This window comes from Papilio machaon, chromosome 22 (assembly GCF_912999745.1).
Source record: "Papilio machaon chromosome 22, ilPapMach1.1, whole genome shotgun sequence".
Lineage (NCBI taxonomy): Eukaryota > Metazoa > Arthropoda > Insecta > Lepidoptera > Papilionidae > Papilio > Papilio machaon.
This window is the reverse complement of record NC_060007.1, coordinates 4411612-4428433: the sequence shown is the minus strand read 5'-3', so window position 1 is coordinate 4428433 and position 16822 is coordinate 4411612. Positions and strand designations below refer to the sequence as shown.

Sequence of the window (16822 nt, the reverse complement as noted above, 5' to 3'; positions counted from 1 at the left end):
ATAAAAGCTCAAATATGTATTAATTCTGGAAGGTATTGTGTTATATTGGCGATAATTTAGATTTTATTTATTGTTTTTTTTTTAAATAAATTACACGCTTACTTCATAGCCTTTGTAAATTCATATTTCGTGTCACATAACAATTTATATCAAATATTCAAGTCAAATAGGCAGTTTATAATAAAAAAATATGCTCCTAAATTTGAAGTTCCACTGTTTGTACGAAACCGTATTACTGTTTCTTTATTCATAATGAATTAAAGAGATGAGAATATGTTTTTGTAAATGTTTCGGCAGTGAGAACTCGGTAATAAGTGGTAATAAAAATCAAATACAGTAATACATTGTAAGCTTGTATCGTACTGTACCTTATATATATTAGGTGACCTTCACAATAAAATAAAGACTTTATTTTTTTGTGTATTTTATTACTAGGATGAAGCAGTGACACGAAATGGATCTTGGCCTCCGACAAGTCTCCACTTACTCTGATCCCGCACCCTCCTGATCCCAGTCCTGGACCTGTACCTCCCGAAAATATTTATCCACCTCATCTATCCAGAGATACCATGTGTGTATTTTATTGAACCAGTATTTTTTAAATCACTTAAGTTAGTTACAGACATTCTGTTTTAACTGAACAGTCGGACTTTTTAGTTAAAACTGTTCGTTGTAGAAAAACCTTAAGTTCCAGTTTTTATGTCGTTCTAGCGATTGAAAAAAATAATTAAAAAAGTGTATGCATTTATTGACTGTACTAGAATTAAAAATAAGGAGATTTTTTTTGTTCAAAATATGTAATTTATGAATTTTCTTTGAAATATTTCTTTGTTTTTTAATATTTTGACTCAAATTTGACGGAAGTCGTTGCTATGACTACAATCCATAGAGTACTTTGTATATAAAGTAAAGTTTTTTTTTTATATCTGTGGTACATTTAGTCCTACATCCAATCCTGATCATAATGACATCTAGAGCAAAAAGCAGTACTCTACCATTAAAACTAAAGGTGTATTTAATATTGTCTAATTAAAAAACAACGTTATTTGAACCAAAGACTTTTGGTTGATTTTTGAAAGGTTAATGTAAAAAAAATAAGGTATGTTAGTAATTATTTATTTTGATTACAAATAACGAATTAATTATACCTTAATAAGACACTAATAAATATCTTAAATAAATAATATTAAACTACTTTAACTTAATAGTAAATTATTTACTTACTAAAGTGAATAAATTTAAAATAAACTCTAAAACCCTACATCATAGAGTTTTTTTATCTTTAAAACATGTTAGAATTCTTTTAATTTAATTTCCTATGAAGAAATCACTAAGAAGCCACACTTAGAGTTAATAAAACTTAGCTAATACATACCTTATATTACAAATTAAATCTTAATTAATTACAGTAACGCAGCATTTGACTTGGCACTTAGAAAATAGTAGTACTCTTTCATTCCATGTGCCAACTCGCACAAACTTATAAGACCTGATGTAAGACGCTACTATCGCAGTTAAATAAAATATAATAAAAAATATATTAAACCTGCAGAGACATAGAAAATGACACACAAAACAAGACAACAAGAATTAAATAAGTTTATCGGTCTATAAAACTTACCTACGATGTTTAAAAGCATATAAATTGTCACACATGACAAGATAGAGTCCGACAAGGATCTCGTGACACTTTTCCGACATAGAGGACGCTGGTGAGCTAGTTTCACATGTGTCCAATGTGTCGGAATTACTTATCGTGCTATACGAAGTAAGCAGCGAGCTGCGCCATCTTGTCCTTGGGCTGCTTGTTGCGGGGCCGAGCTCCGCGCATGCGCCCGCGCCCGCGGGACATCGCCCCGCCGCGTGACGTCACCGCGCGGTGCTTCTCTACCTATACACAAGGAATAATAACTAAATTTTACTAATCTGAGGTAACTAAGAGTCAACAGTACCGAAGAAAATTGAGCAAGTACTAAAAAACCGTAGCTTAGACTCTGTAATAAAAACTAGAAAATATGAGAGTTTTAGCTTTGTGGGGATAGAAGATAGATACAGGATGTTATATTAGTAAGATGAATAAAAAAACATTGTAGCTGTAGTGGGGGCTAGTATACATTAAACAATATTAACTTTAAATATGAAATTAATATTTTAAAACACACACAGAAACTAAATTCTATTAACATTGTTTCATGAGACTAAGCTTTGATGAATAAATAATAATAAATAGTGAGGGTCAGAGTATATGTAGAGGACTATTAGGGGCACTGTAGGTGTAGTGAGGGTCAGAGTATACTTAGTGGGGGCACTGTAGATGTAGTGAGCTAGTGGGGGCACTGTAGATGTAGTGGGCTAGTGGGGGCACTGTAGATGTAGGGGGCTAGTGGGGGCACTGTAGATGTAGTGGGCTAGTGGGGGCACTGTAGATGTAGTGAGCTAGTGGGGGCACTGTAGATGTAGTGAGCTAGTGGGGGCACTGTAGATGTAGTGGGTTAGTGGGGGCACTGTAGATGTAGTGGGTTAGTGGGGGCACTGTAGATGTAGTGGGCTAGTGGGGGCACTGTAGATGTAGTGGGCTAGTGGGGGCACTGTAGATGTAGTGGGCTAGTGGGGGCACTGTAGATGTAGTGGGTTAGTGGGGGCAATGTAGATGTAGTGGGCTAGTGGGGGCACTGTAGATGTAGTGGGCTAGTGGGGGCACTGTAGGTGTAGTGAGGGTGTATGCAGACTCACGAGTGCTGCAAAGCTGGGCTCGCAGTAGAGACAGGCCGTCATCTCGGTGAGTGCTGCGGGCAGTCGTGTGCGGCCCGCGCGGTACTCCACACACAGCAGCTGCGCGCCGCACAAGTCACAGGCGCGCTCGCACACAGTCACGCGGCTCGCGTCCTCGAATATGTTGATTATAACGTCACATCTAGACACAGACACGTTACATCTTCGTTTATACAGTTACATATAGTTTCATGTTAGGCGACCTTATTTTTTTTTCTATCATTGAAGTGGTTATTATATAATATTATAGGCTGTGTTATCCCTTCCATGTTATTCAATTATTTAGGTAGATGCAAAGGAGCCAACTGAAAACCAGCGCAGGGACTGTTTAAATCGTCTCTGCATACACTGAGTTGGCTTCTTTTACCACATTTCTTTTAAATTATTTACTTTTTCTTGTATATGTGTGGTAATAAATGAGTGTCTTTCTTTCTATACATGAAAGTCCTTACAAAAGGGCCCAAACCCTAAAAGAGGTCACTAGGCCTTGTAGAAGCAATATGTTAGTCATTATAGCGAAAAGACTTCTTGATAAAAAGCTAAGGGGAGAGAGGTATACCTGTTGCAGGCGAGCTTCCAGCGCGGCGCAGCTGGGTCCAGCACTAGCACACCAGCCTCGCACTCCACACAACCAGACACACCAGTAGAGTTAACGCCGTACGCGCAAGTCGGGTGCGTGCATGAATTACAACCGAAACCTTTCTTCATATCCCTAAAAATAAATATATTATTCTAATGAGCGTCAGTGGCTCAGGGGTTAAGCACTTGACTTGCAATCTGCAGGTCCCGGGTTCGAATCCCGCCATATACTTGTGTTTTTAGATTTTCGATTTAAATATGTACATTTATCCGACGTTCTTATAATGAAGGAAAACATTGTGATGCTGCACATATCTGAGAAGAATTTCAATGATATGTGTGAAGTCAACCCGCACTTGGCTGTGGTTGACTATGTCCTAGTCACCACGAACTTGGGGTAGGCTCCGAGCCCTTCAGTGGGGATATATAGTGAGCTACTGATGACTCTAATAATAGTTCCAGAAAACTAATTTTTAGGAGCATCAGCAATTTCAGCAAAAAAATTGTCATTATTAAGAAAATCATTTTTTAATATGATTAAATCTAAATTCGATACAACTATTAAAAAGAGAAAAGATTTTATTGTTTGTTTATTTGCCTCCAAAACTACTGAACCGATATGAAAAATTCTTTCATCACTGGGAAGCTACATTATCCCTGAATGACAGGCTATAGTTATCACTAGATATTTTCATTCTGCACGGACAAAGTCACGTTTAACTGCTAGTATTGGATAAATATACAAATTGTAGAATGTTGCAATATCAAAGGCTATTGTGGCGCCCTCATGACAATTTTATTCAAGGGCATTGCCAGCCAATAATTTAGGCTAAATCTAGGAGGGTAAATTAAAAAACTAACAAGTAGTTTTTGAGTTAACTTTAAGAATTGTATATATCTCAGTATTTTAAAGTAGTTTATATTTATATTAATATTTTTTGTTCTCTAGGGAGGTTGAGGCAACTGCCCATTGTCAGTCGATAATATAGGCAAAATTTAAACTCAAAAACTAAAAAGTAGTTTTTGAGTTATCTCTAGGAATTGTATATATCTCAGTATATTAAAGTAGTTTATATCTAGGGGGGTGGGCAACTGCTCATTGCCTCCCCCCCTTAGCAAGGCTCATATAATGAAGTACCAGGCAAACATAAGTATACCTGAAGGGCGGATGGTTGTAGCAGTACGGACAGAGCGGGAAGCTCTTGCCGCGATGTCCCGAGGACCAGGAGAGCAGCTCGAAGTCATCGAGCGGACATTTGAGCTCGCGGTAGATACGCACAGTGCCGTTCTGAGGCAGCGCGTATGTGTCGTCACAGTGAGAACAATGCAGACGAGCAGGTTTTGCCTGAAACATTTTTATATATTAATTCTCAACTTATTTAAATCTATATATATAAAAGAAAGTCGTGTTAGTTACACTATTTATAACTCAAGAACGGCTGAATCGATTTGACTGAAAATTGGTGGGCAGGTAGCTTAGAACCAGGAAAAGGACATAGGATGATTTTTACCCCGTTTTCTATTTTTTAATCCGCGCGGACGGAGTCGCGGGTAAAAGCTAGTACTTATTAAAATAGTAGTTGTCGTCCGCGACTCTGTCTGTGTATTAAAAACAAACTTAATAGCCTATGTGTTCCTTCAGATTATGTTTTACAACTATGTGAAATTTCATCAAGATCCGTTGAGCGGATCCGGAGATATCTTAAAACAAACATCCATACAAACATTCGCATTTATAATATTAAGTAAAATTTAATTGTTTAGAGGGTTCTGATATCGAAAAAAAATGTATAATAGTGCTTTTTTCAAGCGACAGCCGCCAAGATATCTGATAACTACTGTATTCTAAGATGCGAAGGAAAATCAACAAAATAATTATTATTACATATCTATTTAACATATATTTTTATTTAGTAAATAAAAGATAAATTTGTTGTCTTACTAATATTATAAATGCGAATGTTTATATGGTTGGATGTTTGTATGAAGGTATCTCCGGAACCGTTCAACAGATCATCATCAACCTGCCCTTATCCCTATGTAGGGTCGGCACATTCTATCAGCCGTCATATCTGAATTTACCCCTTCTTAATATCCTCTTTCACACAATCCATCCATACTTTCTTTGGTCTTCCTCTACCTTTATAGCAACGGAATGGTTCAACAAATTTTGATGAAATTTAGCACAGATATAAACATAGTCTGGAAGAAGACATAGACAACTAAGTTTTTTTTAATTCCGCACTGACGGCCGCGATAGCTATTTTTGAAAAATAAAATATTTTTAGATTCCATCCAAATGTTACGAACTTCTGAATACAAATGACATCTATATATATAAAAGAAAGTCGTGTTAGTTACACTATTTATAACTCGAACTGATTTAGCTGAAAATTGATGGGGAGGTAGCTTAGAACTAGGAGACGGACATAGGAACTTTTTTTATCTTGTGTGCATTTTTTTTCATTCCGCGCGGACGGAGTCGCGGGTAAAAGCTAGTATAAAATAAATATATTCACAAGAAAGTAACATATAAAGAAATCACCTGAATATATCTCATATATCTTCTACATTTTCCACAACGAGACAAGGCTTTTCCACTGGCTTTTAATGATGAAAAGTTAACTTCGAACAATTGATCCATCGCTTCAATAGATCTAACAAAATATTGAAACTTTCTTCTGAATATTTCAGTAGTATGTGAAAGTACCGCCTGGAAATCAGCTCTACCTACAGCTATTAGATTTAATTGTTCTTCAACAGCTGATCTCATTGTTGGCAACACTAATTCTGGATCGATCTAGAATTATAGACATATAAAAAAAATTATTAAAATTAATTTTTCTAATACAAAATTATCAATTGCAGATATTTAAATTTAAAATTCAGAATCGAACATAGTTCGTACTTTATGGACTTTAGCTTAAAATGGGAAGAAAAACTATCTTTCCCTCACTCTAGATGTCTTACATTAAATATACCACAGATGTACAAAAAAAAAACAATTTTATATACAAAGTACTCTATGGATTGTAGTTATAGCAACGACTTATGTCGAATTTTTTAATTTTTCAACTGAAATTTCAATCAAAAAATACAAAAATAAGCAATTTTTTAAGACAATTAATCAACATTAATAATAAAAAATGATTTTTTTTTTAAATCGTTACAATAACTTCAGATAAAAAAAATTGACAGATGACAGCGGATATTGACACTAGCGCCACCTACTAAGAGTTTTCAGTTTTTTTCCCCATTGAGGTATATGTTTTTACAAAGTACCTTCTGATATCCATGTACTAGAACAATACCCAGATTTGTGGGTATCAGTTTCCTGCCATTGCCTACAGCGACGTAGTTCCTCTGACATATGTTATTTATATGCACAGGAATGGACGCGTCAGTGCCTATACCATGCTTCTCCATTAATGTTATCACCTAAAATATAATTAGGTTACCATTTATGTGAATAAATAGGAAGTTTATAATATGGTATTGTATAATTTGTGGAGGAAGATCAGAGGGTCTTTTATTTGGACTATTAGGATTTATTATAAGGTGGCAAAAGCAAGCTTTCATCTGAATTTGTTGAAATGGGGAAGAGAGTGCTGACTAGACAACCGTAATTGCAGATGTGTTGTCTAAGTTAAATCGACAGAGAAGGAGACGCAGAGAAAATGAATATTTCTCCTTCATATTCCCATCTTTTTCTTATAAGAAAAGATTGAGAAGAAAAAAAAGGTTTAGATTTAATAAGACCTCCGGCATAGATAATTTCGAGGAAAGGAATAATTTGGTAGATTATATTTTTGGGGATGTAAAATATGATTTAGGGGAGGGGTTCTTCATGTTGTTTTCAGAGAAACATTACCTCAGCCTCAGTGAGATAGTCAGGTGGTGAAGTTTGACATTCGACCAGTCTGTGATCATGAGCCTTAAGTACATCGTCAACTTTCAGTACCGGCACAAACTCGTCTTTACCAAAAGCCTGTCAAAAACACATATTAAATGCAGTGCACATCTATATATATATAAAAGAAAGTCGTGTTAGTTACACTATTTATAACTCAAGATCGGTCGAACTGATTCAGCTGAAAATTGATGGGGAGGTAGCTTAGAACTAGGAGACGGACATAGGAACTTTATGTTGTGTGCATTTTCTTTTATTCCGCGCGGACGGAGTCGCGGGTAAAAACTAGATATTTATATTTTCATATATATTAAAACTCATTATCCAGTCGTTTTTTCCTATGTTTTTATTATAAGGTTGAAAGCTATCAAGCGATGACCATAGACATCTATAATTGCAGATGCGTTGCATACCATAAAGGATATTTTTCCTTTCTATATATCCCCCCCTCTGTTAGCACCACTACCCTTTTCCATCCTACTTTTATATGAGTGGGAAAAGAAAGAGGACTCCAGCATCTCATCAGACTGTTGGAATAACTTCCACTTCAGGTCTGACTTCTGTGGTCGTGATATTTCATCGGTTATTGGTTACCATTATTAATGACCATTTCAGAGAAATCTCATTTAGCAAAATATTTGCTAAAAAAAAAAACCTTTTCTATTGTCAATTTGACAGATACTAAATGACAAGTGAATTTTATATTTTATGTTGAATGTTAAATACTAACTTGCCAATGCATAACTTCAGTATATCCTGCATCAACTAAAGTGTTGCCAGAATATGAGAACGTTTCTGTACCGATCTGGAATGTGGCTGTGGTACAGAGATAGCGACAGTCACGACAAAGTGTTGCGATGAAGTGTCGCGTCACATAGTCATATATACGCCACATGTCACCTTCCAACTCTGATTCCGCTGTAAACAGTTAGTTTATAATCTAACTTACGGATATTTTCGTTGAAATTTAACACATTTGTGTTATGAAAAACACATAGAAACAACTAGTTTATTATCTATACTATGTTGCAAATATTAATGTGAATGTTTAGATGGATGGATGTTTGTTTGAAGATATCTCCAGAACGACTCAACAGATCTTGATGAAATTTGGTACAGATGTAGAACATAATCTGGAAGAACACATAGGCTACTAATAAAGTTTTGTTTTAATTGCGCGCGGACGGAGTCGCGGGCGACAGCTGGTATTATTATAAAATAAAAAAGATTTGATTGTTTGCATTGAATTTCTGAAACTGCCGAAACAATTTGAAAAATTATCTTACTGTTGGAAAGTTAATAATCTCCGGATGAGATATGCTATATTTATAACTAGATTTTAATAGACGAAATCGCGTGCAACTACTAGTCATTACCAGACTGATTGTAAAATTGAGAAAATTATTGTTAAAATATGTTACAAATAACATCATAAAACTTTAAATAGTCAAATTATTTAGGTTATAGAAGATAGGAATGCTATAAACAGTCCTATTAATAAAAAAAACTGGATTTTATCACTATTAAGGTGTAAGCTTTGTGAAAATAATTTTTATGTCCCTAAAAAAGATCAATTAGTATGTTATGTTTATATGTTATGATTATATGTTTTTTTTTATTAAATATTTATGTCTGTCCGTTCACAAGTCTACGTTTGTTCCGGGTAATCTACTAAACGGTTGAATCGATTTTGACGGGAATTTCACTGGAAGATAGCTGATATTTACAGGCATGTTATAGACTATTTTTTTTTTTGCTGACAAAGTCGACGGCAATTGCTAGTGATAAACTTACTTGCATGCTTCAATGGTGTGATGGGCGGATGATCTCCTGCATCATGACCTTTCTTTGGCTTGTTAATACCATTAGCTAATAAAGCCCTCACCTCTTCACCCCACTTGTTCGAACCTTGTTGTTGACGGAGAGCACCACTGTTATATTCAAACAAATCAGATAATGGCCAAATATGACTAATTTATTTATAAATTACATTGAGAAGATATATATTTTACTTCTTACTAATATTATAAATACAAATGTTTGGATGGATGGATGTTTAAAGGCATCTCCGTAATGGCTCAACAGATCTTGATGAAATTTGGCGTAGATATAGAACAGGGGTTCCCAGAGGGGTCGATATCGACCTTAAAACATGGCTAATTCTCACTCTGTCTTCTTCTATTGAACTAAGTCAGAATAAATAATAATAATACTAATAATAATTGATCTTAAAAGTAGGTAATTTGGCCTTGGGGGTAATGGTTCATTTTGGTAAAGGGGGTCACTTGTCTAAAATAGTTTGGGGATCCCTGATGTAGAACATAGTCTGAAAGAACACATAGGCTACTTATAAAGTTTTTTTTTTATGCCGCACAGACAGAGTCGCGGGTGACAGCTAGTATGAAATAAAATCGTGTTAGTTACACTATAACTCAAGAACCACTGAACCGATTTGGCTGAAAATTGATGGAGAGTTAACTTAGAACCAAGAGATGGTCATAAGATAGTTTTTTTTTTAATTTCACAAATATGAAGTCGAGGGCTAAAAGTAATTTAAAATGAACTATACATCTGTAATTTACTTACATCAAATCGAAATTCTCCGGATAACTTGTTGTTTCAGTTCTTGGATATGAAATATAACCTTGAGTGTATAAACGTTCTGCTATCTAAAAAAAAAAAATTGAAATTAACTTCGAAATCATATACATGTATTGTAAAGGAATGACGTTTCTGAACGCGTTTTATAAATGTCATTCGTCAAAAAATTAATTAGAAGATCTGTCAGTTGGATAAATAAAAATATGGTGGATTGTATGGAATGAATTAAAATACTCATATTTTAATTTAGAGAATAGAGAATTAAGAAATAAAGAAAAAATATAAACCGACGAGCACAGAAAAACAACGGCACTCAACATGTATGATAATATTATTTAGCTATTATTATTTAGTTTGTAATATATATAATTTTAAGATATTCCTCTCAAGTAAGGTTGGCGACATGCAGACGACCGGCCGTAAAAACTTAAGCCAAAACTTTAAAGTTTATAACTCGACCGACCCCACTTGAGTGGTAAAAGGCCAGGAAGATGATAAATGTATGATAATTGAATAAACAATATGAAGCTTTATAACTTCAATACAGAATTAAACTAAATAAATAATAGAAAAAATATGTAAATTAGGGTAACTAAAGTATAATATAATATAACCTGCATAGCATGATGCGGCCCCATACCAAGTCCGGAACTGGCCACTCTCATCAACTCAACTGTATTTAAAGCAACTGGTCTAGACTTCAATTTCTCCTTTGCTTGTACATTGATAACACTGCAATTTAAATTTAAAAAAAAAGGTAGTAGAACCTCCATAAGTCACAAATCTAGTCTCAGATACACATTTCGTTTCACACTTTTAAGGCTTCAAAATGTTATTGAAAATAAAACCATTAAAAACCTAAACAATATATAGAAACCATTTTCAGGCAATTTTATTATTAATAAATCAAATAAAACCTGAACCTTTTTTTTGACGACATAGTCATTGCAATCATAAAACATTGGCAGTCTATAACACATTAAAAACCTTTACAAAACAAGTAAAAAAAAAAGTTTGACACAAAAATGCATACTCACACAGCTTCTTTTATCTCTTTTATACCATGAAGAAACATATTAGCAATTTCCTTCTCGAAACTTCTAACTCGTTTCCATTCTAACGGCAGTTCCCGACCTTCATCAGTACTAGCAGTTACACGTAAAACCCAATATGTCTCCGGTTTAAAAGTCTGTATTTCATCATGTCTTTGCACACAGAATCCTAAGGTTGGAGTTTGACAAGGTCCATATGAAATCAATGATGCATCTAAATCACCGTATCTACCTATAGGATATAACAACATTTATGAATATAAAAATCCCATACATTTGAAAATCAAGGTTAGAATAAAGAAAAATAAAATCATATAAACTGCAAAACAACAACTCAAATAACAGTGGTAGATCCCGCAACAACAATATTTGTTAGGTGCACGAATTGGCCGGGTCGACCGGTGCAATACCACACAGAAGACAGGCATGAAGTGGAAGCAATTTCGCGTTTCATCTGATGAGTGTGGTACCGGAGGCCTAATTTTAGTCCTCTTTCTCTTCCCATCCTTTCTTAATAGGAGAGGATGTGAAGGGGAAGTGGATTTGGCGGAAGAGGGGACGTAAAGGAAGGAGAAATATCTTCTTTCTGTGCGTCCCCTTCTCCATAGATTAAAGGTAGGCAACGCATCTGCATTTGCGGATGTTTATGGGCAAAGGTCGCCTCGCTACTATGGCGAATCCAGTTGGCCATTTGCTTTTTTGCCACCTTATGATATAAAAAAAAACTATTTTGGACAGTTCCAAAGTAGTTTTGGAGTTCATCAGACTTTATATCTTAATTACATAATGTACATTTTGGTGTTAATAGGGTAGTTCTTATCTCAATATTTGACTACAACATTTGTAAGTTGTATAGTCTGAGTTAGGCTTTTTTTATTTAATTAATGTGCACTGCACAATTAGCCTCCCCTTCACATTCCTTTACATTCGGCTACAACTAAAATTGTGCAATGTTCAGAACGCGCAAAATATTTGAATTAATTTATACTATACAGGATGTTACATAACTAGTATATATGTCTAAAACAATACCTTGAAAATATTTTGTCTGGAAACGTGTGAAAGCACATCCAATACGTAAATCCAACTCTTGTCTTGCATCCACAGAGCGAGATTCATTCTCATTGGGCCGTACAAGATTCAACATGGCCGCTTTTATATCTTTGTCTGTAATGGCAGAGAAGCGAGCGCGGTATGTCACTTGAGGTGAGCATACATCACCATTCATGAATGGCTGGACACAACTCATCACCTGAAATCAATTTTTTTCAGCTGACACTAAAGTACATGTATTTTAACATTTTTGAGACAACAATACTGGTAATCTATACTGGACTTTACCATGTTCCTGCCAGGGTACATTAGACTACCAATAACTTGACCAAATTTTTCATTAATCTAGCTTCTAGTAATAAAAAAAGAAATCTATATTTTACCTCAAAACAAATATTCTCCCCTTCTTTATCACAATCCAGCCATAACACAAGATAATCACAGCCTCTGGCCTCCATTCCTAAAAACGCCGGCATTTTTAGACGAGGCATGGCTTCCTTTTTCTCAGTAGGACAAGAAAATAACTCCACGGGATCTACTTTATCCCAATTGTTGTATTTTCCAGTAAAATCCAGACTCATCACATGCCCACAAACTGATGTCATTCTGAACCGTACAGGTTCATTTTTAAACGTGCCATTCCATTCGTGGACAGAACAAGCCCCATTTGAACCTTCAAGAAATAAATGCGATATATTACAACCATAAATTCACAAAATAATTTATAAATACCCGTAAAATTACAATGATCCTATATGAATCCTAACCTTTCGTCGTATTACACTTTCCATTACTGAGTATGTTAGCTAAATTTTGAGCCAGCGATGGCTTTTCTGCAACCATCAAAACAACCTTCATCTTTGAATATTCACTTTTTAGTTATTATAATCATTTAATAATTGATGTCTGGACTTCCATAAACATTTCCAAATTTCCTAATATTGACGTTTGACATATTTAACATCTGTCACGGAAAACTCAACAAGACTGAGTTGTAGATTACGCAAAAAATATACTTTTCGCAATCCAAAGACTCATTCCTTAATAAATTATTTACAAATATTATTATAATACATTGGCAAGAAATATCGTAAATATTTTTTATATATTTAACTGGTCACGTTTCGTATCATCACGTTTAGAACAATATTTTAAGTCGACATGGGGTATTTCTAATCCATTCTTTACTCTGTGTTTTAACTGGGATCTTCGGGTGGTGCTCTACTGCAGTTAAAATAGCTTATGAATTAAAAATATTGTAAAAAGGACTCCCATATGATGTGTCTGTTGTAGACTTAAATTTTTCAACTTGCCGAGAATTATTACGTTTATATCATTGGTGATAAATAGTGCTAACAATTCATGTCTAAAAACATGGTATGTGATCAGTGACAATGTTCTAATTGTTTATTTATGTAACTTCATGCGGTATATCGTGATGTGTGAAAGTGTTTGATAAATTTTACAGAGCCAGTCTCGAGCTGAGAATATTTGCCAAGCGGGTCATCTGCGGGTAATATTGCCGTCGACTTTAGACGCCACTATGAACATGCCCGCACCTTTTATTGATATTATAAGTAAGAAATATTATTGTTCTTATCTTGCTTGTAAAGCTATCATTCATTGTACATTTACAATTGAAGATAATATTGATTATTCTATTTATAGCTATGCGTTACGTACGAAATTCGATGATTTGTCATGGCATGGTTGATATAATTTCTTATCAGAAAGGGAGTAATGGTAAAAAAAAATCATTCGCCTTAAACTGTCAACTATTGATTTACTTTCAGGGTCACTGTATGTCAATTCAGGAAGGAAAATAAACATTTATGTTATGTTACATACTTATTGCAATATTGACCTTTAAACTTAGATTTATTGATTTCTTTGATAAATGCACATGTATGTTTCAATTTCTCGCATTTTATGACTGTATCGTAAAATGTTATATGTTTTATTTTAACTGTGTAGAAATCAATTTTTTTTCTATGTTTATGCTCATGCAATATTTATTACTTTTGATTAAAAGGCTAATGAACTTTATATTGGTAAAAAAAATAATAAAGTCTTTATAAAAATTTGGTATGCATGAAAGAATGATAATATTTTTATGATTATTGAGAACAAGTGGTTTGTGGAAATAAATAGAGCAAACTCCATTTGTAAGATAACTTAATGTTTTGATAGGTTTTATAAAGTTTTCTTGATATTGAAAGAGTTTCCAAATAGAATTATAAAATATACAGTTGAACCTGGATAAGTGAAAAACTTCTATAAGAGAGTCACTGTCCTGATATACAACCTCCATAATCGCTTAGAACCATGAGTTAGAAAGTAACCTCTATAAGCAAGATAAATATTGTGGTAGATTTGACTCCCAAGTCTAGGTTTAACTGTAATTATATAATTTGTCCTAAAGTCAGCATATTCACACTGGTCCAGTATAGTAGACTACTTAGTCACCTTTAATACAGGGCAGGGTTGTCACTCAGTGGGGACAAGTATAAGTAGATTACATAATTTGCCTTTGTGTGCTTTATGTAGTGTTATAACATAATCCGAAGTTGCTTACTCATATATGTAACATTTCCAGCATCTAACACTCATGACATACCACCACCACAAGTGGATTTTTCTGCCCCACCACCATATGATGTGGCCGCTAACTCCAAGCTGCCCACTTATGAGGAGGTGCAGCGTGAGAAGCAGATGGAAGGGGATGGACCGGCTCAGGTGATTAAGGTCACATTTGTAGTGTACAAAATATAAGTTTAGAGTTTAAGATGTGATTGTAAATCTAAAAGAATCTGATCTTTTTTTATTTTAAATAAATGTTATTAAGAAGATAGTTATTGTTTTGAAGGCATATTCTATATGAAAATATAAATTGTGATCTAAAAATAGAGTTTTTTGTTTATAGCATGTTCAAATTTTTGTACTCCTTTAAGATAGACTGATGAAAATAAAGTTTGGATTGGTCTCAAGGTCTAATATTCTTCATTTCAGATGCCAGCGCCTCCCCCCCGTCACTCAACCATCACTGCCTTCGTAACTGTGGAGCCCACTGAGTCTACAACTGATCATCTTGACCCAGAGAATAGCCTTCTCGGAACTGATGTCATGTTCTTGACTTCCTTTTTTGGTATGTTATATATTACTTTTTAAACAAAATCGAACCTTATATACTGTTCGTAAGAAACGTGATTCTTACCACGATTAGGCTGTTTGAGCTCCCGATATTTCGGCACAGTTGCATGCGCCATGCGCCAGCCTAATTGTGGTAAGAATCCCATTTCTTACGAACAGTATATTAGTAAAAACCACGAAAGTTTGAAATTATAAAATCAAAACCTTGTTATACCTGAAACTAGCTTGTATATAATTTAGTCCTCATAGAATCAGCTAATCTATACTAGTATTTTAAATTATTTACTTTAAATTTACCCATTTAAAGGATGGCAATAAAAACGAAAATACCTTATTTGTAGTTTATTCAACTAGTCTTAGAATTATACATAGTTATTAAAAGAAACTTTGTTTGAATCCTAATAATTTCCATTTGAAATCTTGAGCATATAAGTTTCACGAAGTTAACATATTTATAATCTGTCGTAGGGTTTGTCCGTAAGTCTCCTATAGACATGATATGTTTTCAGTTGCGTTCCTGTTCAACTGGATTGGATTCCTGTTATTGATGTGCTTCTGCCACACTGTGGCTAGCCGCTATGGGGCCCTCGCTGGCTTCGGCCTCTCACTTGCCAAGTGGACCCTCATTGTGAAGCATTCCACTGAACTCGCTTCTCATGAGAACTCATGGCTGTGGTGGCTTATCATGGCCTTTGGTGAGTCAATTAGGCAATTTTGTTTTTAATATTTGTACCGTTTTTGGCTTCAATATAATGTTATTAAGGGTAGTAAGTAAAGTTTAGTAAATAACTAGCTTTTACCGGCGACTCCGTCCGCGCGGAATAAAAAATAGAAAACGGGGTAAAAATTATCCTATGTCCGTTTCCTGGTTCTAAGCTACCTGCCCACGAATTTTCAGTCAAATCGATTCAACCGTTCTTGAGTTATAAATAGTTTAACTAACACGACTTTCTTTTATATATATAGATAAGATATAGATAATAACATTACATAATTGATTTTTGTTATTTTATACTAATGTGGGATGTTTTTTAATCCGTTAATAAATTTTATTAATGTTTTAATTAAAAAATAAAATAAAAATAGTTTTTATACTGTTTTTTTTTTTAATGGCAACATGATTATTGCTAATTTTTGACTAAAAATTACATAAAACATTTAAAGGGAATTAGAAAAAGGTAGACTGTGATAATAAATATTTTACAGGTATTTTGATCTGCGTGCGCGCAGTCATTCAGTACCTGAATATCAAGCGAGGTTGGCGTCTTCTTTCCGGGACTGCACAAGAGAGACTTCTCTTCTTCTACTAAACTCCTATCTCACACCATTTCTTTACTAGTTGAGGCTGTACGAGAATCATGCTAACTCTTTCTCACTTTTTCCTTAAGTTCTTGAAACTTGGAATATCGCAGTGAGTAGTTTTTTTCATGAATAGAGAAATCATTTTTTGATGGTGTCTATAATTTGCTTATAGCATTTTGAAGTAAACTTAATTTGTAAAATTATAATCTTTCCTAGATTGTATTGAAATTATTATTTAAATCTAATTTATTTTATATACAGGTTGTTGAAAAATTCTAAATGTTTGTTAGTTTTTTTTTTTTGTAACATAAAAGGAAAATATTTCACAGAATCTTTTATTACCGTTAAAGAAGTTGCTTACAGTTGTAAATTAATTTACGAATTTTTGATTTGATTTTATGAA

General features: G+C 34.2%; 2 protein-coding genes across 3 annotated transcripts; one reads left to right on the top strand and one right to left on the bottom strand.

The window, feature by feature from the left end:
- Window positions 1–1533: 1533 nt before the first annotated feature.
- On the bottom strand, window positions 1534–12927 carry LOC106707323 (DNA topoisomerase 3-beta-1). The gene is made up of 15 exons (XM_045683501.1): window positions 12735–12927; window positions 12351–12640; window positions 11947–12166; window positions 10900–11146; window positions 10477–10594; window positions 9848–9930; window positions 9056–9192; window positions 7992–8179; window positions 7223–7339; window positions 6634–6789; window positions 5897–6151; window positions 4509–4696; window positions 3332–3484; window positions 2734–2914; window positions 1534–1891 (listed from the first exon to the last, which is right to left on the bottom strand). The coding sequence occupies exons 1-15, from the start codon at window positions 12823–12825 to the stop codon at window positions 1760–1762; spliced, it is 2556 nt and encodes an 851-aa protein (XP_045539457.1). The 5' UTR covers window positions 12826–12927; the 3' UTR covers window positions 1534–1759.
- Window positions 12928–13166: 239 nt separating this feature from the next.
- Window positions 13167–16550, top strand: LOC106720806 (NEDD4 family-interacting protein 1). 2 transcript variants are annotated; one of them, XM_045683581.1, is made up of 6 exons: window positions 13167–13344; window positions 13436–13544; window positions 14564–14703; window positions 14977–15112; window positions 15627–15812; window positions 16324–16550. In XM_045683581.1, exons 1-6 carry the CDS (start codon window positions 13330–13332, stop codon window positions 16425–16427), a joined length of 690 nt encoding a protein of 229 aa, XP_045539537.1. In that variant the 5' UTR covers window positions 13167–13329; the 3' UTR covers window positions 16428–16550. The 2 variants fall into 2 exon arrangements, with proteins under 2 accessions (XP_045539537.1, XP_045539535.1); XM_045683579.1 differs by having other exon boundaries at window positions 14564–14712.
- The last annotated feature ends 272 nt before the right edge of the window (window positions 16551–16822 follow it).